This window comes from Calidris pugnax, unplaced genomic scaffold (genome assembly GCF_001431845.1).
Source record: "Calidris pugnax isolate Ruff unplaced genomic scaffold, ASM143184v1 scaffold252, whole genome shotgun sequence".
Classification (NCBI taxonomy): domain Eukaryota; kingdom Metazoa; phylum Chordata; class Aves; order Charadriiformes; family Scolopacidae; genus Calidris; species Calidris pugnax.
Window position 1 is genome coordinate 60,067 of NW_015091118.1, and position 23,208 is coordinate 83,274.

Consider the following 23,208-nt stretch of genomic DNA (forward strand, 5'->3'; position numbering starts at 1 on the left):
GTGAAAAAATTTTTCCTAATATCCAGCCTGAACCTCCCCTGGAGCAACTTGAGGCCATTTCCTCTTGTCCTGTCGTCTGTGACTTGAGAGAAGAGAGGTTATGCTAAAGGTGACATACTGTTTTACAGAACTGGAGCTTCTATTTATCCCTTGATAACAGTGGATTCTGTTAAGTACCGTGTTTTTAACAGAGGGTTTAGAGCAGCTGCTCCTGTTGCAATCTGTATAACGGCGAAGGCAGAACAGAAGAATGTCTGGTCGGAGATAGCCAGCATTTAATATCTTGACAAACAGCTTCCACTCCAGTACACTCCATCCCGGCAGGGAAGGCAAGAGAAGGGAGGGGAAAGCTTGCCAAATTCACAAGCCTGAGGAGCAGGTTGTGATTTATTTCCTTTGACTCCCAGAAGGAAGTTCTGCCTTATCTTTAGCATTATACCTGGCACAGACAGTTGATGAGTGGAGACAACTCTTTGCTTTGGGTTTCCACAAATCTAAAATTCCTCAAGTGACAACTATGGCCAGGCAAAGCATTTCACTGGGAGGCACTCTGATGCTGAGGCTGTGCCAATGTTATTATGTTAAAAGTGTATTTTTAAAATGCATCATAAGTTGGATTTACTGGTGAAGCTCCAAAGAAAATAAAATACTTAACCAGTCACAAAATTTATGCTAGGCCACATGGCATATTTATTTGCTAAATTATCAAATGTGACAATCTCTAAACCATTTAGCAATTAAAATACATGATTTTTTAAAAATCCGCCTATTTAGAACTCTTCCACATTTTAATGCTTAGAGTAACTTTAAGCACTGACAAACCATACAAAAAAGGCTCCAAAAATGTAGATGCCAATTCTGCAAAACCTAAACTATTAGAAATATCTGACATCAGTGACACCAACTACTTCTCATTTTGAATAGGAAAATACTTTCATTCTTGGTACACATCAGATTTTCTAACATGAAAACAAGCGACTAACAATTCAATTATGATTCTTTCTTGCCTTTACTTAGGAGCCATGTTTCTTTGGGGGGGTGTGTGTTTAAAAAAACAAAGGGGCCTATTTGCTTTTCAAATCACCATTCTCCCAATCCTGGATGCCACTCACAGAACGTGCCCAGAGCACAGACCCTGCAAAACAGCCGTGTCATTCTGTTGGTACGTTTAAAACCACAGGTTTTAAACAGAAATGCCTGTGTGCATATACATACGGGTAGAGGATGGAAATTAAAAGTTAGCAGTGTAATTGAGAATCCAAACCAGAGCCCGTTAATTTATCTAGGACCAGCAGAGTTTACTCACTGCTGTACGGAACTGCTGCACCACAGGAAAGGAAAGAAAGGGAGAATGGATGGGTTGGGTTTTGATTTTTGTTAGGTTTTTTTTTGCAGGGGGGAAATTTGTTGGGTTTGGAAGGGAAGCATCTGACATCAGTGACACCAACTACTTGTTTTGAATAGGAAAATACTTTCATTCTTGGTACACATCAGATTTTCTAACATGAAATATCTGACATCAGTGACACCAACTACTTCTCATTTTGAATAGGAAAATACTTTCATTCTTGGTACACATCAGATTTTCTAACATGAAAACAAGCGACTAACAATTCAATTATGATTCTTTCTTGCCTTTACTTAGGAGCCATGTCATAAGTTGGATTTACTGGTAAAGCTCCAAAGAAAATAAAATGCTTAACCGGTCACAAAATTTATGCTAGGCCACATGGCATATTTATTTGCTAAATTATCAAATGTGACAATCTCTAAACCATTTAGCAATTAAAATACATGATTTTTTTAAAATCCGCCTATTTAGAACTCTTCCACATTTTAATGCTTAGAGTAACTTTAAGCACTGACAAACCATACAAAAAAGGCTCCAGAAATGTAGGTGCCAATTCTGCAAAACCTAAACTATTAGAAACATCTGACATCAGTGACACCAACTACTTGTTTTGAATAGGAAAATACTTTCATTCTTGGTACACATCAGATTTTCTAACATGAAAACAAGCGACTAACAATTCAATTATCATTCTCTCTTGCTGTTATTTAAGAGCTTTGGGGGGGGGGGGGGTTAAAAAAAACAAGGGGCCTATTTGCTTTTAAAATCACCATTCTCCCAATTCTGGATGCCACTCACAGAACGTGCCCAGAGCGTACACATCAGATTTTCTAACATGAAAACAAGCGACTAACAATTCAATTATGATTCTTTCTTGCCTTTACTTAGGAGCCATGTTTCTTTGGGGGGGTGTGTGTTTAAAAAAACAAAGGGGCCTATTTGCTTTTCAAATCACCATTCTCCCAATCCTGGATGCCACTCACAGAACGTGCCCAGAGCACAGACCCTGCAAAACAGCCGTGTCATTCTGTTGGTACGTTTAAAACCACAGGTTTTAAACAGAAATGCCTGTGTGCATATACATACGGGTAGAGGATGGAAATTAAAAGTTAGCAGTGTAATTGAGAATCCAAACCAGAGCCCGTTAATTTATCTAGGACCAGCAGAGTTTACTCACTGCTGTACGGAACTGCTGCACCACAGGAAAGGAAAGAAAGGGAGAATGGATGGGTTGGGTTTTGATTTTTGTTAGGTTTTTTTTTGCAGGGGGGAAATTTGTTGGGTTTGGAAGGGAAGGTTGTTTGGGGTTGGTTTGTTTTGTTTTTATACTTGGGGTTTTTTTTGCAGGGGAGAAATTTGTTGGGTTTGGAAGGGAAGGTTGTTTGGGGTTGGTTTGTTTTGTTTTTATACTAGCTCCCTAGTGTTAAAAACAAGAACTTTGGCGAGCCAGAACTCTCTCAATCTGACTGTAGCATGCTTCCTCTTCCCTTCCAGCCGTTGGTGACCTCCCTCCTGGATATACAAACTTCAGACAGTCCTGCCAGGAGAGTTTCAAATAAAGGCTCACACCCTGGCAGCTATTTCCTTCCAAGGCCCAGCAGTCCCCAGGTACCACAGTTTTTATAAAGGTTATACCACTTCACCGCTGAGGAATCTGCCTCCCCCTTTGCTCCCCAGCTCTTCTGGAGAAGGAGAACTGTTCTAAGTTGAATGTGAGCACAGCAGATCCTACACAGATCCTTCCACCACTGACTGGAATGGGAGGGATAAAGCCTTGAAGTTGTTCTTTCTCACCCATGTGTGGAGGCCCCGTGTTAATACTGGCAGTTTTTTAAGCCAGCAATTAAGTCCCATTACAAAAATAAAAATAAAAGAAGCTTCCAATTACTCTTATTTATACAGGATTCATCCAAGATAAAACACACATGCAAACAAAACTGCACCACTGATGGGAATGGGAGGGATAAAGACTTGAAGTTGTTCTTTCTCACCTGTGTGGAGGCCCCATGTTACTACTGGCAGTTTTTTAAGCCAGCAATTAAGTCCCATTACAAAAATAAAAATAAAAGAAGCTTCTGATTACTCTTATTCATACAGGATTCATCCAAGATAAAACACACACGCCAACAGCTCCTTACAGAGCGAGTTCAGGTTCAGTGAGGTTTTGCGGTTAAATGCAGCATCACAAAACACAAAAAGGTTGTTTGTGAGGCCCAGAAGGCATTTAGCTGGTTTTTGTGCTGCACAGAACCCCGCTGATGAGCCTGCAGGACTCCGGCTGACTCGTCCACCACCATCTGGGTACCTCCAGTCTCGCCTTGCTGAAACGCAGAAACCAGCAGGTTGGTGCTCACTCAGTTCTGGCCCCAGGCCAGGCCAGCCCCGCTGGCCAAAAGATGACTCCTGCAGAACCACAGGCACCTGCTTTATTTCCAACAATCTGCCTTCTCGCCAACGTTTCAGTTTCCTAGAAGATTGGTTAGCTCTAGCACGAACACCCAGAGCCAGGCAGGGCTGATCAGCCATCCCAAAAACTCAAGCATGGAGGAGCCCGTGCCAGGAACCCGCTGGGCAGCACCGGAGAGAACAGTGAACTAACCACACTTTAAAAAACACAAAACAAGTTTTCTCTTCTAGACAGTAATAAGCAATTTCACAACTGAATAATTTTTTGCCACTGCAAGGGAGATTTGCAACGCAAGAGTAAGGGAAAAGAAAAGCCTCCAAAAGACTTGAAATATTCGATGCACTTCTCTTCATTTATTTTACCAGCACTTACTGGTCTGCTTTAGGAAGCTCACTGAATGTCTTCTGTATGACTTCCATCCGCTTAAGTCTTTCCAAATATAGTCTGTGATGCACAGAATCTAGTTCAACAAACTCTCTTCCTGTCATCTTGAAGTCCTGCATCATAAGGAACAAACAAACAAATGTAATCAGAGTTACACAGCCCCACTATGTATCAAATAAAATTTTAGACTCTTTGGGCACTATGCAATTGCAAATGCAGTTCCTATTTGCAGAACTTTGGTCTTCATTGCTAAAGCTGTCCCTCATGAATCCCAGACCCTGGAGGCAAGGGGGAAGGTCTGGAGAGAGGAAGGCTTTCCCTCAGTAGAGGAAGACCAGGTTAGAGACCACTTGGCCAAACTGGACATCCATAAGTCCATGGGCCCTGACAGGATGCACCCCCAAGCGCTGAGAGAACTGGCAGATGTTATTGCTCTATTGCTGAGCTGCTCTCCGTCATCTTTGAAAGGTCATGGAGAACAGGAGAGGTGCCTGAGGACTGGAGGAAAGTCAGTATCACTACAATCTTCAAAAAGGGCACGGAAGACCCAGGGAACTACAGGCCAGTTAGTATTACAATCTTCAAAAAGGGCACGGAGGACCCAGGGAACTACAGGCCAGTTAGTCTCACGTCCATCCCTAGGAAGGTAATGGAGCAACTCGTCCTAGATGTCATCTCCAAACACGTTGCAGAACAATTATTTTAAGTGGTCAACATGGATTTACCAAGGGTAATTCCGTCCCTGGGAAGGTAATGGATCATCATCCTGGATGTCATCTCCAAACACATTGCAGAACAGTTATTGTAAGTGGTCAACACAGATTTACCAAGGGTAAATCATGCTTGACCAATCTGATAGCCTTCTATGATGTTATAACTGGATGGCTGGATGAGGGGAGAGCAGCAGATGCCATCTGCCTTGACTTCAGCAAGGCTTTTGACACCGTCTCCCACAACATCCTCATTAGGGAATTGAGGAACTGTGAGCTAAACGAGGGGACAGTGAGGTGGATTGAGTCCTGGCTGTGTGACAGAACTCAGAGGGTTGTCATTAATGGAGCAGGGTCGAGTTGGAGGCCTGTAACCAGTGGTGTCCCTCAGGGGTCAATACTTGGCCCAGTCCTGTTCAACACAGTCATCAATGACCTGGGCGAGGGGACAGAGTGTATCCTCAGCAAGTTTGCTGATGACACCAAACTCGGAGGGCTGGCTGACACTCCAGAGAGCTGTGTGGCCATCCAGCGTGACCTGGACAGGCTGGAGAGCTGGGCAGAGAAGAACCTAATGAAGTTCAACAAGGGCAAGTGTAGGGTCCTGCACCTGGGGAGGAAGAACCCCAGGCACGAATATAGGTTTGGGGTGGACCTGCTGGAAAGCACTGCTGAGGAGAAGGATCCGGGGGTCCTGGTGGACAGTAAACTATCCATGAGCCAGCAATGTGACCTTGTCACCAAGAGGGCCAATGGAACCCTGGGCTGCACAGGGAAGAGTGTGGACAGCAGGACCTCAAGGGAGGTCATTCTCCCCCTCTACTCTGCACTGTGGGGGACAAAACTGGAATACTGCCTCCAGTTCTGGGCTCCCCAGTTCAAGACAGACAGGAAACTACTGGAGAGAGTCCAGTGGGGGGCAACTAAGATGATTAAGGGATTGGAGCACCTCCCTTAGGAGGAAAGGGAGAGAGAGCTGGGACTCTTTAGCCTGGAGAAGAGAAGGCTAAAAAGAAGAAGAGGGGAGACCTTATTAATGCTGACAAGTATCTAAAGGGTGGGTTGAAGGATGATGGAGCCAGACTCTTTTCAGTGGTTTCCAGCGACAGGACGAGGGGCAACAGGCACAAGCTGGAACATGGGAAGTTCCACTCAAATATGAGGAAGAACTTCTTTCCAGTGAGGGTGCCAGAGCCCTGGAACAGGCTGCCCAGGGAGGTCGTGGAGTCCCCTTCTCTGGAGACTTTCAACACCCGCCTGGATGCAGTCCTGAGTGATGTGCTCTGGGCACTCCTGCTTTGGCAGGGGAGTTGGACTAGATGATCTCTAGAGGTCCCTTCCAACTCTGACAATTCTGTGATTCCATGATTTTTCATGGCAGATTTTTCAGAGGGCACAATCCAGCTACAGAAATCTGTGATATTTATGACTACACACACCGTACTGAACTGCTGGCTTTAGTGATGTTCCAGCAGTAGTTCGACAGTTGCTCCAAACCAACTTAAGTCCTTGCTCTGATGAAAATTGATGGCCTCACCCTCCAGACTCTCCTGCCCCATCACTTCCAACCCCGGGGCCATACAGCAGCTTGGATCAGGAAACACAGATATAAAAACTGCTCAGAGGAACAACAGGATGTGTACTTGTTTTTTCCAGCTGGCTCACCTTCTAACACAATGATCCCTACTGCCAGCAGCACAGAGGAAGACACTAATGGGCCAGCAGATTTTGGCTGCACTCCACACTTCAATTGACTTGACAATTTAAATTGGCCCAGGTTGCCCAGAGAAGTTGTGGATGCCCCATCCCTGGAAGCGTTCAAGGCCAGGCTGGATGGGGCTTTGAGCAACCTGGTCTGGTGGGAGGTGTCCCTGCCCACGGCAGGGGGTTGGAACTTGATGATGTTTGAGGTCCCTTCCAACTCTAACCATTCTATGATTCTGTGAGTTAACTGTCAAACTCCTAAGGATAAAAACCCAAATAAATTCATCCTTTGTAAAGATTTAAAGAAATCACAAAGATACCGACCCTGCTTTTATATTCCCTGCCTAAGGAAGCTTTTTATTGGTACTCTTAGCCAGAGATATTTATCAAGTCAGAATGCACACAGTTGTTTGTGGCAAAGTTTTGGTAGCAAGGGGGCTACGGGGTGGCTTCTGAGAAGACAACAGAAGATGCCCCCATGTCTGAAAGAGTGAATGCCAGCTCGCTCCAAGATGGACCCACTACTGCCCAAAACTGAGCCCATCAGTGACAGTGGTAGTGCCTCTGGGATAACATAGTTAAGAAAGTGGAAAACCACTGCACAACAGCAGCCAAGAGAGAGGAGTGAGAATATGTGAGAGCAACAACTCTGCAGACATCCAGGTCAGTGAAGAAGGAGGGGAGAAGGTGCTCCAGGCACTGGAGCAGAGATTCCCCTGCAGCCCTGCACCAGTGAAGACCATGATGAAGCAGGCTGTCCCCCTGCAGCCCCTGGAGGTCCACCTGCAACCTGTGGAGGACCCCACGCCAGAGCAAGTGGATGCCCGAAGGAGGCTGTGACCCTGTGGAGAGTCTGCACTGGAGCACGTGCCTGTCAGGACCCATGGCCCCAGGCAGAGAGCAGCCCACGCTGCAGCAGGTTTGCTGGCAGGACTTGTGACCCTACAGGAGATCCACGCTGCAGAACCTGTTCCTGAAGAACTGCATCCCCTGGAAGGGACCCACGCCGGAGCAGTTCGTGAAGAACTGCAGCCTGTGGGAAGGACCCACACTGGAGAAGTTTGTGGAGAACTCTCTCCTGTGGGAGGGATGCCATGCTGGAGCAGGGGAAGAGCGTGAGGAAATCTACTCCCCCTGAAGAGGAAGCAGCAGCAGAGACAACATGTGATGAACTGACTGCAAACCCCATTCCCCATCCCCCTGCACTGCTTGGGGGGAGGAGGTGGAAAAATGAGGAGTGAAGTTGAGCCTGAGAAGGGAGGGGTGGGGGGAAGTTGCTTTTAGATTTGTTCTTATTTCTCATTAAGCTATTCTGTTTAAAGTGATGAGTGGTGTTCCTCAGGGGTCCATACTGGGACCAGTGCTGTTCAATGTCTTTGTTGGAGACATGGACAGTGGGATAGAGTGCACCCTCAACAAGTTTGCCGATGACACCAAACTCGGTGGTGTGGTCGACACGCTGGAGGGAAGGGATGTCATCCAGAGGGACCTGGACAGGCTTGAGAGGTGGGCTCGTGCAAATCACATGAAGATTAACCAAGCCAAGTGCAGGGTCCTGCACCTGGGATGTGGCAACCCCAGGCACAAATACAGGTTGGGCGAAGAATGGCTGGAGAGCAGCCCTGAGGAGAAGGACTTGGGGGTGTTGGTGGATGAGAAGCTTAACATGAGCCAGCAATGGGCACTGGCAGCCCAGAAAGCCAACCACATCCTGGGCTGCATCAAGAGAAGCGTGGCCAGCAGGTCACAGGAGGTGATTCTGCCCCTCTACTCTGCACTCGTGAGACCCCACCTGGAGTTCTGTGTCCAGCTTTGGAGTCCTAAACACAGAAAGGACATGGATCTGCTGGAACGGGTCCAGTGGAGGGCCACGAGGATGATCAGAGGGATGGGGCACCTCCCCTATGAGGACAGGCTGAGAGAGCTGGGGTTGTTCAGTCTGGAGAAGAGAAGGCTCTGGACCTTATAGCGGCCTTTCAATATCTGAAGGGAACCTACAGGAGAGCTGGAGAGGGACTCTTTGTCAGGAAGTGTAGTGACAGGACAAGGGGTAATGGTTTTAAACTGGAAGAGAGGAGATTTAGATGAGATACTAGAAAGAAATTCTTTACAGTGTGGGGGGTGAGACACTGGAACAGGTTGCCCAGGGAGGTCATGGTTGCCCCATCCCTGGAGGTGTTCCAGACCAGGCTGGATGGGTCTTTGGGCAACCTGGTCTGGTGGGAGGTGTCCCTGCCTGTGGCAGGGGGGTTGGAATTAGATGATCTTTAAGGTCCCTTCCAACCCAAACCACTCTATGATTCTATGAAAAGGCAATAAACTAAATCAGTATCCTCAAGTCAAGTCTGTTTTGTCTGTAATGGTAACTGGCGAGTGATCTCTCGCTGTCCTTATAGTGACCCATGTGCTTTTTCCTTCTCCCCTTCTCCTGTTGTTGGAGGGGGTGTGAGATAGCAGCCTGGTGGGCACCTGGCAGCAGCTGAGGTCAACCCACCACAACACCTTCTTATTAAACCTGCTCATTTAGTGATTCAAATGCTTTCCCTAGATGTTTCTCCCCAGAGGAAAGTTTCCCAGGCTTCTTTTGTGAGCCATACTTACCTCAAGTTTCTCTCAGGATATGGGGCCTGTGTCCCACAGCCCCTCTGTGGGATGGCGCTCGCTCCGAGCTGGGCGGATACAGGAGAAGCAGCAGGGCCTCACCGGGGATTGGCGGGGCCGGTGCCAGCCTTGAGGCCTGTTCCTGCGGTAAACCACAGAATCACAGAATCTTCTAGGTTGGAAGGGACCTTAAAGATCATCTTGTCCAACCGTCAACCTAACTGACAAAAATAGACACCCACACAACAAACATGAAGCATCACCATCACTAAACCATACCTCCCAGCACTACATCAACCCGTCTTTTGAACACCTCCAGGGATGGTGCCTCAACCACCTCCCTTGAGGCCATTTCCTCTTGTCCTGTCGCCTGTGACTTGAGAAAAGAGACCGACCCCCATCTCTCTACACCCTCCTTTCAGGGAGTTGTAGAAAGCAATAAGGTCTCCCCTCAGCCTCCTCTTCTCCAGGCTGAATAACCCCAGTTCCCTCAGCCTCTCCTCATAAGACTTGTGCTCCAGACCCCTCACCATCTTTGTCGCCCTTCTCTGGACCCACTCCAGCACCTCAATGTCTTTTTTATGGTAGGGGGCCCCAAACTGGACACAGTACTCGAGGTGAGGCCTCACCAGTGCCGAGTACAGGGGGACAGACCCACAGACATTCCCTCAGGGAGCTGCCAGCGCCCGTCACACCGCCCTCCCTCCGGCTGGAGGTCCCCAAACCCCCCGGGCCCGGCTCAGGGCAGAATCCCCCACAGGGCGAGGCTGCGGATCTCACCTTCCCCCCGGCTTTAAACTCCACCGAACGCCGTTAGCGACCCCCCCCGCCCCGGCACCGCACTCACCCTCACAACCTTCCCGCCGGGGCCGGGCTCCCACCTGAGCGACCTTGAGCTGTCCCCGCCGCCACCGGTTCGTCCCCCCTCCCTCACCGAGCCGCTCCCGCCGAGAAGGCCCCGCCACCTACAACATGGCCCCTCCCACCTCACGCCCCTTCTGCTGGGCGCCGCCATCTTACCTCTCTCACGTGACCCAGGCCTTCAAGAGGACACCTGTGATTGGGCGTTTCTCCGTCGGCTCAGCATGGCGGCTTCCGATTGGCTGAGAGCCGGTCGGGGGGGGTCGGCGCCCGGCCCGGTTGCTCGTTGCTAGGGGCGGCGGATGGCGGCGGCGGCTCCTCCATGGAGACGGGGCTGAGCGGGGATCCTACAGCCGGCGGCCGGGACGCGGGGACTCCCCCGAGGAGCCTTCGATGGGGGGAGGCCCAGTCCTCGGGGTAACCCAACCCTCCCCTTCGCCCAGGCCTCAGCGCCCCGCCTGCGCCCGCCTCCCCTCAGCCCCGGCGCCCCTTTCCCGCTTCACCCCCTCAGCTCCGCCATCGCCCCCCTTCCCTCTCCAGCGCCTCCTTTGTGCTCCCCATCCCTTCCCCCGCCTCGCCCCAGCTGCCTCTCGCTTCCTCCCACCTCCATCCCCTTCCCTCATCCCCCTCAGCCCGCCCCTCGGCAACCCGGGGGAAAAAATAATAATAATAATCGTCTTTTCTTTAAACCCGCGCCCCATCCCGGTTCTCCCCCAGCCCTCCCTGCCTCCTCCCGCTCCGGAAAGCAACAGACGGTCCCTTTTGGGATGGGGAGAAGGCAGGAGGGGAGGGGAGGACGGGCAGGTCCTGGTTGTGAAGCCCGAGGGGCGAACCGGAGCCGCCCCCTTCCCAACCGACAGAGCCCTGTCCGGTGCGGGGCAGCTCCTCGGGCCGGGGGGAGGGAAGCGTTTGGAGCTTGTCTTCCCTTCTCATGCTTTTTTTTTCTTAACGAGCCAGACGAGGAAAATCTATCCCGTTTCTGTTTCTCTCTTTTTGTTGTTTTTTTTTGTTTCCAGAAAAAGGGAGAGAGAGAGAAAGGCTGGTACTGAAGCCGACCAGCTGCGCCTCTGAGTGGGAAACTGGACCGACCGCATGGCTTGCTTTTTATCTCGTTAATACTCCGTTATCTATGAAAATGAACCTTTTCTGAAGCTCTTCTCCTAACTCTCCTTGCTCCTCTTTCACGAGGGAAGAAATGGCATGAAGTAACTGACTCTGCCCAAGTGCCCAGGGAGCAGCACTGTCACTTTAACAATTCCAGGTCAAGGGATTGCTTTCCTCGTTTCCAATCCTCTCTTTTAATACATGGGAGGATCAGAGGGACATTAAAGACCGTAAAGGCTGGGTGGCTGGCAGATAATAAAAATGAAAGTGACTGGCCAGTGACTTCAGTTGGGTAAGAGGGTGATATTTGAACGCTGTTGTCTGGTGAGGAAAAAAAGGGACCTTTTCAGTCTGCTGTGTAGTCACCTAATACATAGCTAGCAAAAATCATTCAAGAAGTGAAAGAAGGTTAAAGAGTCACTTTGGATTGTTTTTGTCTTCCTCCTTATTTGGATTATTTGGGAGTTTTTGTCCTGCCAATAATATATTTTTGAGCATGTGCAGGTGGAGTATTAAGACAGCTGCCTAGAGATGGACTGTGCCTTAATTGTATTACATAAAATCTTTTAATTTTCAAACTTTGCTGCCAGAAGAGGAGTTATAATAAGGTTTTATATTGCCGAGGAACATTTTCTCTTGTATTTTTATAGATTCAAATATATTTTAAAGAAATTGAAAACATCTCTTAAAAAATCAAAAAGCTTCTTTTTTCCTTTTTTTTTTTTTTTTTTTTCTTTTTTCTGGGAAGCATCGGAAGCCCTATCCAAGAAAACAGCAAGTATTGCTAGAAATGAAGATAGAAGCTGCATTTCTTAACTGAACTGTAAAAGTGTTTTGCAATAGATAGCCAGTTCCTGACCTCGCAAAGTGTTCCAGTAGTGCATCGTTAATACCTGTAAAAAAAGTGCTTGCAACCAGATTCAGGAGTAGGAAGAAGAATGCCAGTCAAGAAGAAAGGTGGGCTATGAAGCTTCATATCTCATATTGTGTCCTCATTTTGGTAGATTGTTGATTTCTAGTGCTTACAATTTCAAATTAAAAGTGTTTTAATGGGGGATTGAAATTGTTTTTCTTTTGCGCTGGAAGTGGGAGAAAAATCTGTGCACTTACAGTAATAATTTTTAAAAGTATTTTTATGCCATGTTTTAAGACTTGTCATGTCAAATTTGGCCTCAAATACTTATTTTGTGAAGAACAGCCATCAGAGATCTTAACCAGACACCAAGAGAAAAGCTTGGCATTTAATTTTGTGAGAAGCCTGTCTTACAAACGCTAATGAATTTTAAAATCATAGGTTTAGTCAATTATCTATTCTTTACATGTCTGGCGGATAAACATCAGCCATATAAATAACAAAGTTTCAAGGCTAATTTTAAATAAAAGTCGTGCGAGTTGTGTTTTGGAGGCGATTTGAACTTTTTAAAAAATGTATTTTAAAATGTGATTTTAACTTAACTTTGATTTCCGTGCTTTAATACAATGTAAAAGTGCTATATTTATGACTGTAGTATGACAGCATTTAAGAAAAGACAACCAGGCTTCGTTTTGCCCCTTCTCTCCTAAAGTTTGTGATTACAGCAAGTATAGAAGCAGCTTTGGAAAATGTGGTTTCCAGGGTTCAAACAAGAATTGGGGAATATACGAAGGCAAATTCTTACTCTGAGAACACTTGTAGACCTTAGGTTATTTCGGGTTCCTTGCAACTGTAACACTGGTTTAAAATCTGAGAATATGCTGGTAGAATAAATGGCATGTGAACCTTTCCTCTTCGGCTCATTTATCCAGATGTCCCTGGATCTGATATATCCCTGGATCTGATGATACCAAAACGTGAGGGAAGAAGCAAAAGTGAATGTTACACGACACAAATGGGGATATAGTCAATGGATTGACTATGGATTCTTTTCCTTGTAGGAGTAACCCTTCAGTATTAGTTATGAGTTGACATTTACTATGTAAATAATGATGCAAACACGCAGATTGGTAGAATTATTTTCGTACAAAAAACAATAAATGGGATTTTGCGATTGTATTTTAACAGATGACAGTGTAGAAATTAATTTTCAGAACCGAAATATTTTAATGAATCGTTTTGTCATTCATGTAATTACTTACAATTCCGTGTAGTAAAGACAGGAACGTGTATGGAGGAGCACCCTCCCTTAATAATTCATCCTGCAATGCTGTAAATGTGTCACCATCATGCACTGGCGAGGCTTGTGTACTCTACCTGTTTACAGCAGGAAAATTAAGACTGTCTTCTCATATTTTTAAAGTCTTAGTCCTGAATTCGGTGATTTACACTAAGGATGTTTCTCTGCCAGATGTTTAGCTGCAATTCAGTTTCAAAGTACTTGCTGTAGGATTTTTTTTGGGTGAAATGAGCTCCTTTGTGCAGGAAGTTAGAGTGACAATCACAGCGGTCCCTTCTGGCCTAAAAAATCTGTGAGTTTCTTGTTTGTTTCAAGACAGTCTGGGTCGGTCTTAATATCCACCAAGGCTTTAATTTCTTCTTCTGTTCTATGAGGATATGTATTTTGACAATTTTAAAATACAAACTCAAGAGACCCAAATACCCTCCTTGAAATACTTTAAACCATCACATCAATCAGTGTACTGAAGTTGCCAGTGTGAATGTATTTGAGTATTAAAAGGATATTGTTAAAATGTATTTAAGCATGTAAATTGCAGGATTAAAAAAGTTAGCGCATCAGCAACTTTATTATTATTTTGAATGACTTAATTTGTCTAGTTCATGCAATAGAGTAACTTCTAAATGTAATTAAAAGCATGCTGGCAACTTGAAACATCCTACCATTTAAAAAAAAAAAATCCTGCTATTGTTACAAGTAATCCCTAATGCTCCTATGAATATTAGGCAGATTGAGGGGATTTTCTAGTTTGTTTTTTTTGTGTTGGGTTTTTGTTTTGTTTTTTTCCTATTTATTTGCTTTATGGTTTTGACAGCACTTTGTATTTATCTAGTTTGATCTTTCTGTTGATGACTTCTTTTCCCTTTCTGGTCTTAGGTATTTGGGAGTTCATGTCTTCTGTCTTTCCCACCTATGCCATCTGTAGAAATCTCGGTGGGATACTTTCTTTTAGGCTGTGCAAAAGTATGTATTTCAGTAGCAGCATTAAGGAAGAGGTGTATCCCTTTCCCTTTCAGCACTTCTTTATGTGTTACTGCTTTGGATTTGATCGAAATATTTTTCTAAAATCAGTATCGAGACAGAGGAATCTATAAAAACAACTTTTACAATATCCTGGTATTTATCACTGGAAGTTGTTACCAAAGGCTGCTTTCTTTGGCATTGAGCAGTTCTGGGTCTTTGTAAAGAACAGTGGATGCCTTTTGAGAATTTGCCTTTGAAAGAGCTCTCAGATCCAGTGCTGGTCTTCACATTTCACGTAGCTCTGGCCCTAATGTTCATTTTACCTTACTGCCTGGTACAGTGTCTGCCATCTTGCTTTTAAAAGTCTAGGCCTGTTTAGTCAGGAAAAACATAGTTTACTTAATAGTAAAAAATATATAGTTTTGAGGAAGTATTGCTTTCCTCTGGTTGTGGAAAAGAAGTCTTCCTCCTGGTTCTGATCGTATTTGTGTCAGTCTGTGGCTGCTCTGGCTGGATGTGCTGGAGTGAAAGGCTTTTGTTTTCTCACTTCATTCTGGGGGGAAATAAGGCTCCACATTCCCAAGAATATTCAGCGAGTTGGCCTGATAGCTGTCAGTCTCAGCAAAAAAAAAAAACAACAACTAAAAAAGCAAAGCTGGAAAAGGAGAAGGGAGTATCCTGCAGGCACTGAATGTGCTCCCTTTAGATAAGAGAGGAGACATTGTATGACTTATTGCCCTATTGCTGTGTGACTAAACAAATGCCTAATTCTCTTTGGCTTTTGGTTGCTCATTTTTCACTTAAGTACACTCACAATTTTAAAACAAACCAGCCGTTTGATTTTAGTTACTAAATTACAATGTTGGACAGTGCTGTTTAGAGATGATGTGGGGTGAATAAATTTGAGACGTAAATAAATTAATTATTTTCGCCTTTTTTTTTTACTTTCACAAACAAGGATACGTTTGAATACAACTATTCATAATAAATTTATGGGACCTCTTGAGGAAAGCTTTGCTTCAAAGTAAAATAGTACTGCCATACAGAAGAAGCAAAGTCAGGTTTTTGTGTGTCTTTAGATGTCTTCTCTCCCTCCCTCTCTGAGTTACTTGCCGAGTTGATTTCTGTTAACTGTAAGGGACTATATTTAGCTCTGTAATTGCATATATTTTGGATTCATTTACAGAATAGTTAAGCGCATAAAATGTAACTGTAATTCATTCCTGTCTTTCACAGTGACAGAAAGAACTAATTAGATCCATACTCCTCTGTGATGGGGACCAGCTCCCCGTTTTGGACCCCTGCTTGTGATTCAGACGGAGGTGGCAGGAGCCCTCACCTCTCGGTGCCTGGCTGCACGTGTGCCTCTAGACTAACCCAGTCATTGAATTTACACAGCCAGCTGTGTCTAGGCAGTGAGAGATACTTGAGTGTTGGGATTTATGCTGCCCTCATCCTGCCTTCCATCTCGGAGAGCGAGAGGAATTCTATTTTTAGCCAGGTGAAACCTGTGGGCTGCTATTAATACCATCTCGACTCACTCCACCTTGTAGCCCGTCTGTAAAGCTATGCTGATTCTGTTTGTCGTGGAATAACTTTTTTTTCATCATACCTTTTGTACAAAGAAATGCTTTCAAGGACATGTTTTATTAAGAACAGCAATGTCAAGAATGACAAAATCTCAGTCTGATCCCCTGTGGATGACTACTGTGCCCTTTAGAAGAATCTGATAGATGTGCTTTATGAAATGCTAGATTTTGTAATGTTAACTTTATGTGGCTGGTCTGTTGAAAGGAAGGGGTCTAAAAACAAGTCAGCAGGAACTTTTAAAGCAAAGTTCATAAAGGACCAGACAAAGCTAGCTCCAGTTAATGCACTGGAGTTCCTTATGCCCTAAATCTCTTTAAAAGTGGCAACTTCTAGATAACAACATTTAAATTTAGGATCATAACTTTTGGGGCTCAAAAATATTCATAATTGTAGTTGTGGGCTTCTTACAGCAGGAAATCCAGCACAGATTGGAAATTTTTGTTTCCCTTTCACTTCTAATAAGTCACTGGTATTACAGGCTTTTTGTCTTTCCAGTTATGGAACAAGTATTCTCAAATAAGCACATGGGTAAGAGGCCATGCTTTTCATCACAAGTTCTGTTCAACCACCTCTCAGTTTTGACAGTGAATCAAGTGGGAGCAGTGCAAAGTTGTAGGTTGTATTCACAGACTGTGGAAAGAGCAATTTTAGTTTTCCAAGAGTTAAACAAACAAGTGGCAGAAAATTGCTCTCTAAACTTTGCCAACTTTCACCATAAAGCTTTGATTTAAAGATGTAGCTGCTTTTAATGGCTGTAATCTTTTTTCCAGCCAGACATTGTTTCCTCTGTGAGAAACAGTGAGATGTTTTGCACACAAAAGGAGCAGGCATTATACAGAACAAGGCTTTGTTATATAAATGCAGGCTGCAAAGCTAAGTGGACTCTGGACTGGGAATAGTGACATTTATATTCTTTTTCCAGCTCTGCCATTGTTCTGGTATTTGCCAGATGTTTGGTGTGGATCCATCCCATTGGAGTTGCCTCACCTACGTAGGGTTCCCAGCATCTTGTCCTGGAGGGCTCTTTGGTCAGCAGAGAGAGATCCACCTTCAAAGGGCATTTTAACCCACCTGAGATCTGAATTGTCTTCTTGACAATTGTCATCTTCTCTCTCTCCACAGATTGTGGAGGGAACACAGGGTAACCACACTAATGCACTCCGCTCAGTTAGATGATATCTCAGGCTCTCATATAAATTTCAGTGGATAAACCATATTCTTATCTGAGATATTTATGAAAGCCAATGTTGTGTGTTCTATGAGTGCTATAAATTAACACTATTCATCATTTTTGTGGGGAAAAAAGTGTTATAAATTATTATACTGTTATTCACTGGAACTGCAGACAACCGTAGTGTTGCTACAGACACAAGAGGCAGCTGTGCATCCTCTCCTCCATTCCTGTGAAATGCATATTGCACTCAGTTGAAGTGATGGTGTCTTGCGTTATAAGCATATTTTTTTTTACTTCTCATCCTCTCTTCTTTCCTTCTGAATTTGTTCCAGATGGCCAAGTTAGATGTCAGAGGGTGACCATGGAGGAAAAGCTGAATTTGTAACTAGTGGCCAAATGTGATAAAAGATGATTTTGCAATCTCTGCGTCAGCAAAATGAGGAAAATCTGCTTTACTCAGATCTGCTTATTTTGGTCAGGTCATACCAGGTTCTTGCTTCTTACAAGTATTTAAGGTCTGTTTCCTTGTGATACCTTCTTGTCTTAACTGTAGATTAAACCAGAGCCATACAGCATTCTTTATAAAAGTAAAGATCGTGTCTTTTCTTGCCATATTCATCTCAGAAAAAAGCTGCCTTGACCCAATGGGCAGTGACAGTAGTAACCAACACACAAAATCTGTGTAGAAACCATTTGCTTTTTAATGGCTGTCACCCAGAGGAGCCTTTGGTGGCATTGAACTCTCTTCACCAAAACAAGTTAGTGCAAATGTCCTTAAGTTTGTCTCCACTTTGGGGATGAAGAGGTCAATGCTTCCTTCAAAACACATTTATTGGGGAACTGAGACATGCAGAGTTTCCTGGAAAGAAGGAATCTGGACGATTTATGGGTTTACAAACAGGAAACTGGTGTTTTATGTTTTACAGTGCTCTCCTCTGCCCTGGCTGTAGGGGATAGATCACATTACGCTGCAGAGGAATAATTCAAGTCACCTTCCAGTTCAGTGCTAGGTGTTGTGCACTACAGTAATACTGCCTGGCAGATGGATGCCTGCTGAGCTGGGCTTTTAACAAAAAAAACCCAACACTCCAAAACCACCCCAAAGAAGCCCCAAACCAAACTTTGCAGCTGTACAGATTCAATTGTTTAATGTCCAAAATGTAGAATTCATTTTCTCTTGTCACCTGGAGGCATGTATTTTGTTTATCAACTCAGAGACTGGTCTACTACAAAGGTTCTTAAATGAAAAATTCCAAAAGTGGATGTGAGAAAATGTAAGACCATAACGCGTATTTTGGTAATAAATAAAGGCAATTTAATCTCATTCCATTTTAATTTTTTTTGCATTTCTAGAAAGTTGTCAGGGTTACTGAATTAGATCTGAATTTTCTTAATTCCACTTTTTTTTTTTTCTTTAATGTGAAATAATAGTTCGTTTGTATGAGTTTGGAAGCTATTCATTCCAGAATAGACATCTTTTTATTAGCTTTCTGTCTTATTCCAATTTTCACATTTAGGATTTTGATGTTGAATGTTCTCTTAAAAAAAACAACAATGCAGCAGATATAATAAGCATATAACATCTGGCTTTTGCTCTTGTAACTGTACATCAAGTTCCACTAGTTTTGTGTCTCACATGCATTTAGATTGTAAGCTCTTTAAAGCAGGGCTCTTTAATAATTTTACACAATTAAGATGTCAATTTACCTTTATTCCGCTGCATAAATAAGAGGTTTCCATTTGGTGCTACATCATTTTGGTGGGTTGTGGCTTCATTTTTCATTCGATCTTCATAGTTGCACTTTGGATTTTAGCGTTTTAACACCTAGATTTTAACATTGTGAGGTTTGAAAGGAAGAAATAAGAGGTTCAGGTGAAGTTACTTCCATTTGCAGGGTTTCTGTAGTTTTTAGAAGGAGTCTCAGGGCTGCAGAATCAGCTCGCTCTGGCGTCTGAGACACGAACGGTCTGTGCTTCAGCCAGGGCAAGAAATTTGAGAAAGGATCACTAGAGGAGCTGCCCCCACGTTACCTTCAATGTGACTGGGAAAAAGAGCTCACTGTAAAAAAAAAAAGAATGGCCCCGGTGGGCTGAGCAGCTGGAATCAGCCCTTCTGTGGTCCCCAAAGAGAAACGATGTGGTAGGAAGAATCCAGGTCCCAGAGTGAGCCATTGAAAATGAAATAAGTGGCCTCCTCCTTGTTATGGTGCAGTGTGACTCATAAAATGAACAGATGATACACTAAATACTAAGTATTTCTTCAAGATTTATTTGTAGTTTACAGGAATGAGTGAGTAGAGGCGGGATGGGTCTCTGTGGAGTTGCATGGGTCAGATATTCCCGTCTGGGCACTGAAGCAGGAATGCAGCTTGGATTCCGAGGTGCTTCTTGATCAGCAAAAAAGCTGCAGAAAAGTTTGTGATTTTATGCTGAGCCAGTTGCTAACTGATCTTTGTGGAGTTATCCTATTCCTTGGGTAAGTACAGTCAGTGACGTTTAAAATAATATATTTAAAACTAAAAGATATGTAAAGGCAGCAGTTCAACAGAATAGATGTGTGGTTACACATAAAATCAAGCGTGAAGATACTTAGATGACAACCTTGCTTTGCAGCTAATCATTGATAATTGAAATTTTTCTTAAGGAGCCATTTTTCCTTACAGTAAATGAGACACAAAGTCTTATTCTGAACAAACAAGATAAAAAGAACCCAAATGCTCTTTTATTATCATCTTTTCTTTTGTCCTTTATATGTGTGTGTTGTGTCCCATAAAGCTGACGCTACTTCTGTCCAGTTTCATCCACTGGTCTGTGTTCTGTGGCATTACTGGGTCTTCAGCCGGAGTGTAGAGATTGTGCTTTAAGAGAAATTTAATTCCAGAAAAGAGAATAAGAGGCTTTGGTAATGTAAACCATGGACAAAAGTTGCAGGGGCTGGAACTGTTTAGCCTGGGGAAAAGGAGACTGAGCAGGGGAGGGACATGACAAGTCACACAAAAGAGAAGAGGCTGTGAAGGGAATAATGGTGGTTTGCTTTCCACGTCGACATCTGGAGGACGAGAAGTAGTTGTCCTGATTTATAACAAAAAAGATGGAAATTATATAGTAGAAAAAAACGCTAGGACCTTCAAGCACTGAAATCAGATCTTGTGGATTTTGTGGGAAGTTCCCTGTGCAGTCAGGCGGGTGTCTATGGGGTGGATTTAAATCCAGGTCCTTCTGCACAGCAGGGAGACAAACAGAAAACCTAACAGGTCTTCTCCTCCTAATAGAGCTCTATCTCTAATTTCAGTTTCTCAGAGGATTCAGCTGAGAGGTGATCACAGAACTCATGCCCTTCAGAGCAAAGGCTCGCAGAGCATTTAGTCCTCGTCGTTGCAGCATCCGCACAAATCAATATTGTGTAACGAGAGTCTGTGGGGCAGATTCTGCCCTTTGAGCGCTGCCTTTTGCTCTGGCTCCTTGTCTGACTGCACATGAACACCCTTCCCTGCAGAGCTGCCCGTCCTCCTGACTCTGGGCCAGTTCCCCTTGGCGTTTGGATGCCTGGGTTTCCCTGAATATACCTGAGCGTATAATATCACCTCGTTCTGTGAAATTTGCTGTTGTACTTGTGTAGCGGTTCTTCTCGCAGAATAGCTGGCCCATTTCTTGTCTGCTGACAGCATCAAGATCTAGAATAACATCGCTTCACAACAAAACCCTTCCTAAATTTGTGTTTTGCAAGGCAGCAGACTGTGCAGAGAATTCACCAAGGCTACGCTTAATTTAGGGATGTTGCACTTCTTTTTACAGTTAACGGAGAGCCAGGGCAACTCAGAATGCAACCTCAACTTTAAACATCATTCCTTGAAAGAGTCTTTCTGGAGACTCCAGAAGATCTTTCTCCAAGATTAATCTTCACGGACCACGTGTCAGTCTCCTCTGTGTGCTGATCTGGTTCCTAAAAGCCAAAATCCCAGAAATAAGCCTGCCTTTATCTGTCCACTTGTTTTCCCTCGCAGGACAGAAGGTGGGTTAGGTGTCGTGCATACTCTCAGGAGCTGTTATTTCGAGCCCTTTTGCTTGTTTGTTGTGAGTGCTCGTCACACTGGGTGATAGTAATTCTCACATATGTAATGCCATATGGTTCCTCGAGGTTGCGTAACCCATGTGATGCCTTTTCTTGATACTTCATTAAAGTCCTATCACGGGCATGAGGGGCCCGAGATGCTGAGAGCTTTCTGGTTTGTACCATATATTCCCTGTCTGCTCTCCCTCGCTGCAATCTGAGAGATTAGTTTGTGTGTCATATTGCTGTTCATATGTAGATATTTTATGGTCATAATGAAGTTCTACAAGGGCAAGTGTAGGGTCCTGCACCTGGGAAGGAAGAACCCCAGGCACCAAAACAAGTTAGGGGTGGATCTTCTGGAAAGCACTGCTGAGGAGAAGGATCTGGTGGATAGCAGAGTTTCCATGGGCCAGCAATGTGCCCTTGTCACTTAGAGGGCCAATGGAACCCTGGGCTGCACGGGGAAGAGTGTGGCCAGTAGGTCGAGGGAGGTCATTCTCCCCCTCTACTCTGCACTGGTGAGGCCACAACTGGAATACTGCCTCCAGTTCTGGGCTCCCCAGTTCAAAAGGGACAGGGAACTACTGGAGAGAGTCCAACGTAGGGCAACCAAGATGATTAAGGGATTGGAGCATCTCCCTGATGAGGAAAGGCTGAGAGAGCTGGGACTCTTTAGTCTGGAGAAGAGAAGGCTGAGGGGAGACCTTATTAATGCTGACAAGTATCTAAAGGGTGGGTTGAAGGAGGATGGAGCCAGACTCTTTTCAGAGGTTTCCAGTGACAGGACGAGGGGCAATGGGCACAAGCTGGAACATGGGAAGTTCCACTCAAATATGAGGAAGAACTTCTTTGGGGTGAGGGTGCCAGAGCCCTGGAACAGGCTGCCCAGGGGGGTCGTGGAGTTCCCTTCTCTGGAGATCTTCAAGACCTACCTGGATGCAGTTCTGAGTGATGTGCTCTGGGCAACCCTGCTTTGGCAGGGGAGTTGGACTAGATGGACTAGATCTTTGGAGGTCCCTTCCAACTCTGACAATTCTGTGATTCTGTGATTTGTCTAATAGTTCTGAAGCTTTTTGAAGCATCGGACCCTACAGCTTGCGTTTTTCTCAACCTTCTTAGTGTACTGTTTGTTCTGTTTCTTTCTAAAATCTGACTGGCTTACACCTCTCTCTGTACAGAGCATTGGCATTAACAGGATTTGTTCCTTTGTGTTTACTGCTCTCTGTGAAGGTTAAGAAAGGTAAATGAGTTACTGATGGCTTCGGCTTGGATCAGCCCCAAGGCAGGTTGCCTGGAAATTTCATATAAACAACTGCATCCTCTCCTCTTAGCCTATAACAACGTGTTTGAATTTTTTTGAGCTTTCCAGAGCAGAGGATCAAGTCAAGAGATCTTAAAATAATTGAGGCAGGGAACGGTGTTTGCTCTGAACTCTGGCTCTTTGGTCAGGGGTCATCTAAACGAAGGTGCTAATTCTCCCAAAGTGAAGGCAGTTTTGGTGATCCTTTTCCCCTAAAGTTATCAAAGTTTACTGAGAAAACTTCCTTGCTCTCTTTCCTGGTGCTCTGATTGCATTTCTCACTTCTATTTTGGCTGCTGTGTTTTTCCTCCCCCATTCTTCATGCATTTATCCAGCTTCATTGCCCTACATTTTCCCAGTTCTGGTTCTCCAGAAGCTGAGAAGGGTCTCCTGAAATGTGTTGGTGTGTTCTTCTTTAAAAAGACACCTATGGCATAGACTTTGCAAGTCAGAAAATTATCAAAATCCCTCTTAGGAAAGGGAGCAGATACAATTAGGAAAAAAAAAAAGACATTAAAAAACCCTCAATCTTATCAACTTGGGGTTAGATCTCAACTGATGTTAAACATCTGTCACTGATAAAGCAATAATATTTTTCACTTATTTTAAGTCAACATTTTTCCATACTGTTGCATCCCAAAAGTCTTTTTGTTCACAAACTCTGATGCCAATGGGAGGAAAGGAATGCAAATATGATCCTAAACTCACTGACAGACTGTTGTGGGCTTGATGTTCCCTGAGAGGCAGTGGCTGCCTGATGCTGCCTTGGGCTGGGGCAGGACGTGGTTAACCAGCTGACTCTGATTTCCTGCATGTACAAGGCAAAACTTTGGGAATCATAGAATGGTTTGG

The 23,208-nt window shown here is 44.5% G+C and overlaps 2 protein-coding genes across 14 annotated transcripts in view; one reads left to right on the forward strand and one right to left on the reverse strand.

Moving 5' to 3' along the window:
- Positions 1–10,121, reverse strand: part of LOC106897578 (transmembrane protein 126A-like) — a 15,349-nt gene extending 5,228 nt beyond the window's left edge. Inside the window, exons 1-3 of one of the 3 annotated variants that reach the window (XM_014958307.1) lie at positions 10,005–10,121; positions 9,158–9,299; positions 4,131–4,255 (exon numbers count right to left, since the gene is read on the reverse strand). In XM_014958307.1, coding sequence (XP_014813793.1) covers positions 4,131–4,246 — 116 coding nt within the window. In that variant the 5' untranslated portion in view covers positions 4,247–4,255; positions 9,158–9,299; positions 10,005–10,121. The remainder of the gene's footprint in view (positions 1–4,130; positions 4,256–9,157; positions 9,300–10,004) is intronic. The other 2 variants (XM_014958308.1, XM_014958309.1) reach the window with 2 other exon arrangements.
- A 135-nt stretch (positions 10,122–10,256) lies between these two features.
- Positions 10,257–23,208, forward strand: part of DLG2 (discs, large homolog 2 (Drosophila)) — a 1,063,278-nt gene continuing 1,050,326 nt past the window's right edge. For 9 of the 11 annotated variants that reach the window (XM_014958304.1, XM_014958277.1, XM_014958278.1 and 6 more), the window contains exons 1-2: positions 10,258–10,435; positions 11,035–12,079. In XM_014958304.1, the coding sequence (XP_014813790.1) occupies positions 12,061–12,079 (19 nt within the window). In that variant the 5' untranslated portion in view covers positions 10,258–10,435; positions 11,035–12,060. Of the gene's footprint in view, positions 10,436–11,034; positions 12,080–23,208 lie in introns of all 11 variants that reach the window. The other 2 variants (XM_014958284.1, XM_014958283.1) reach the window with 2 other exon arrangements.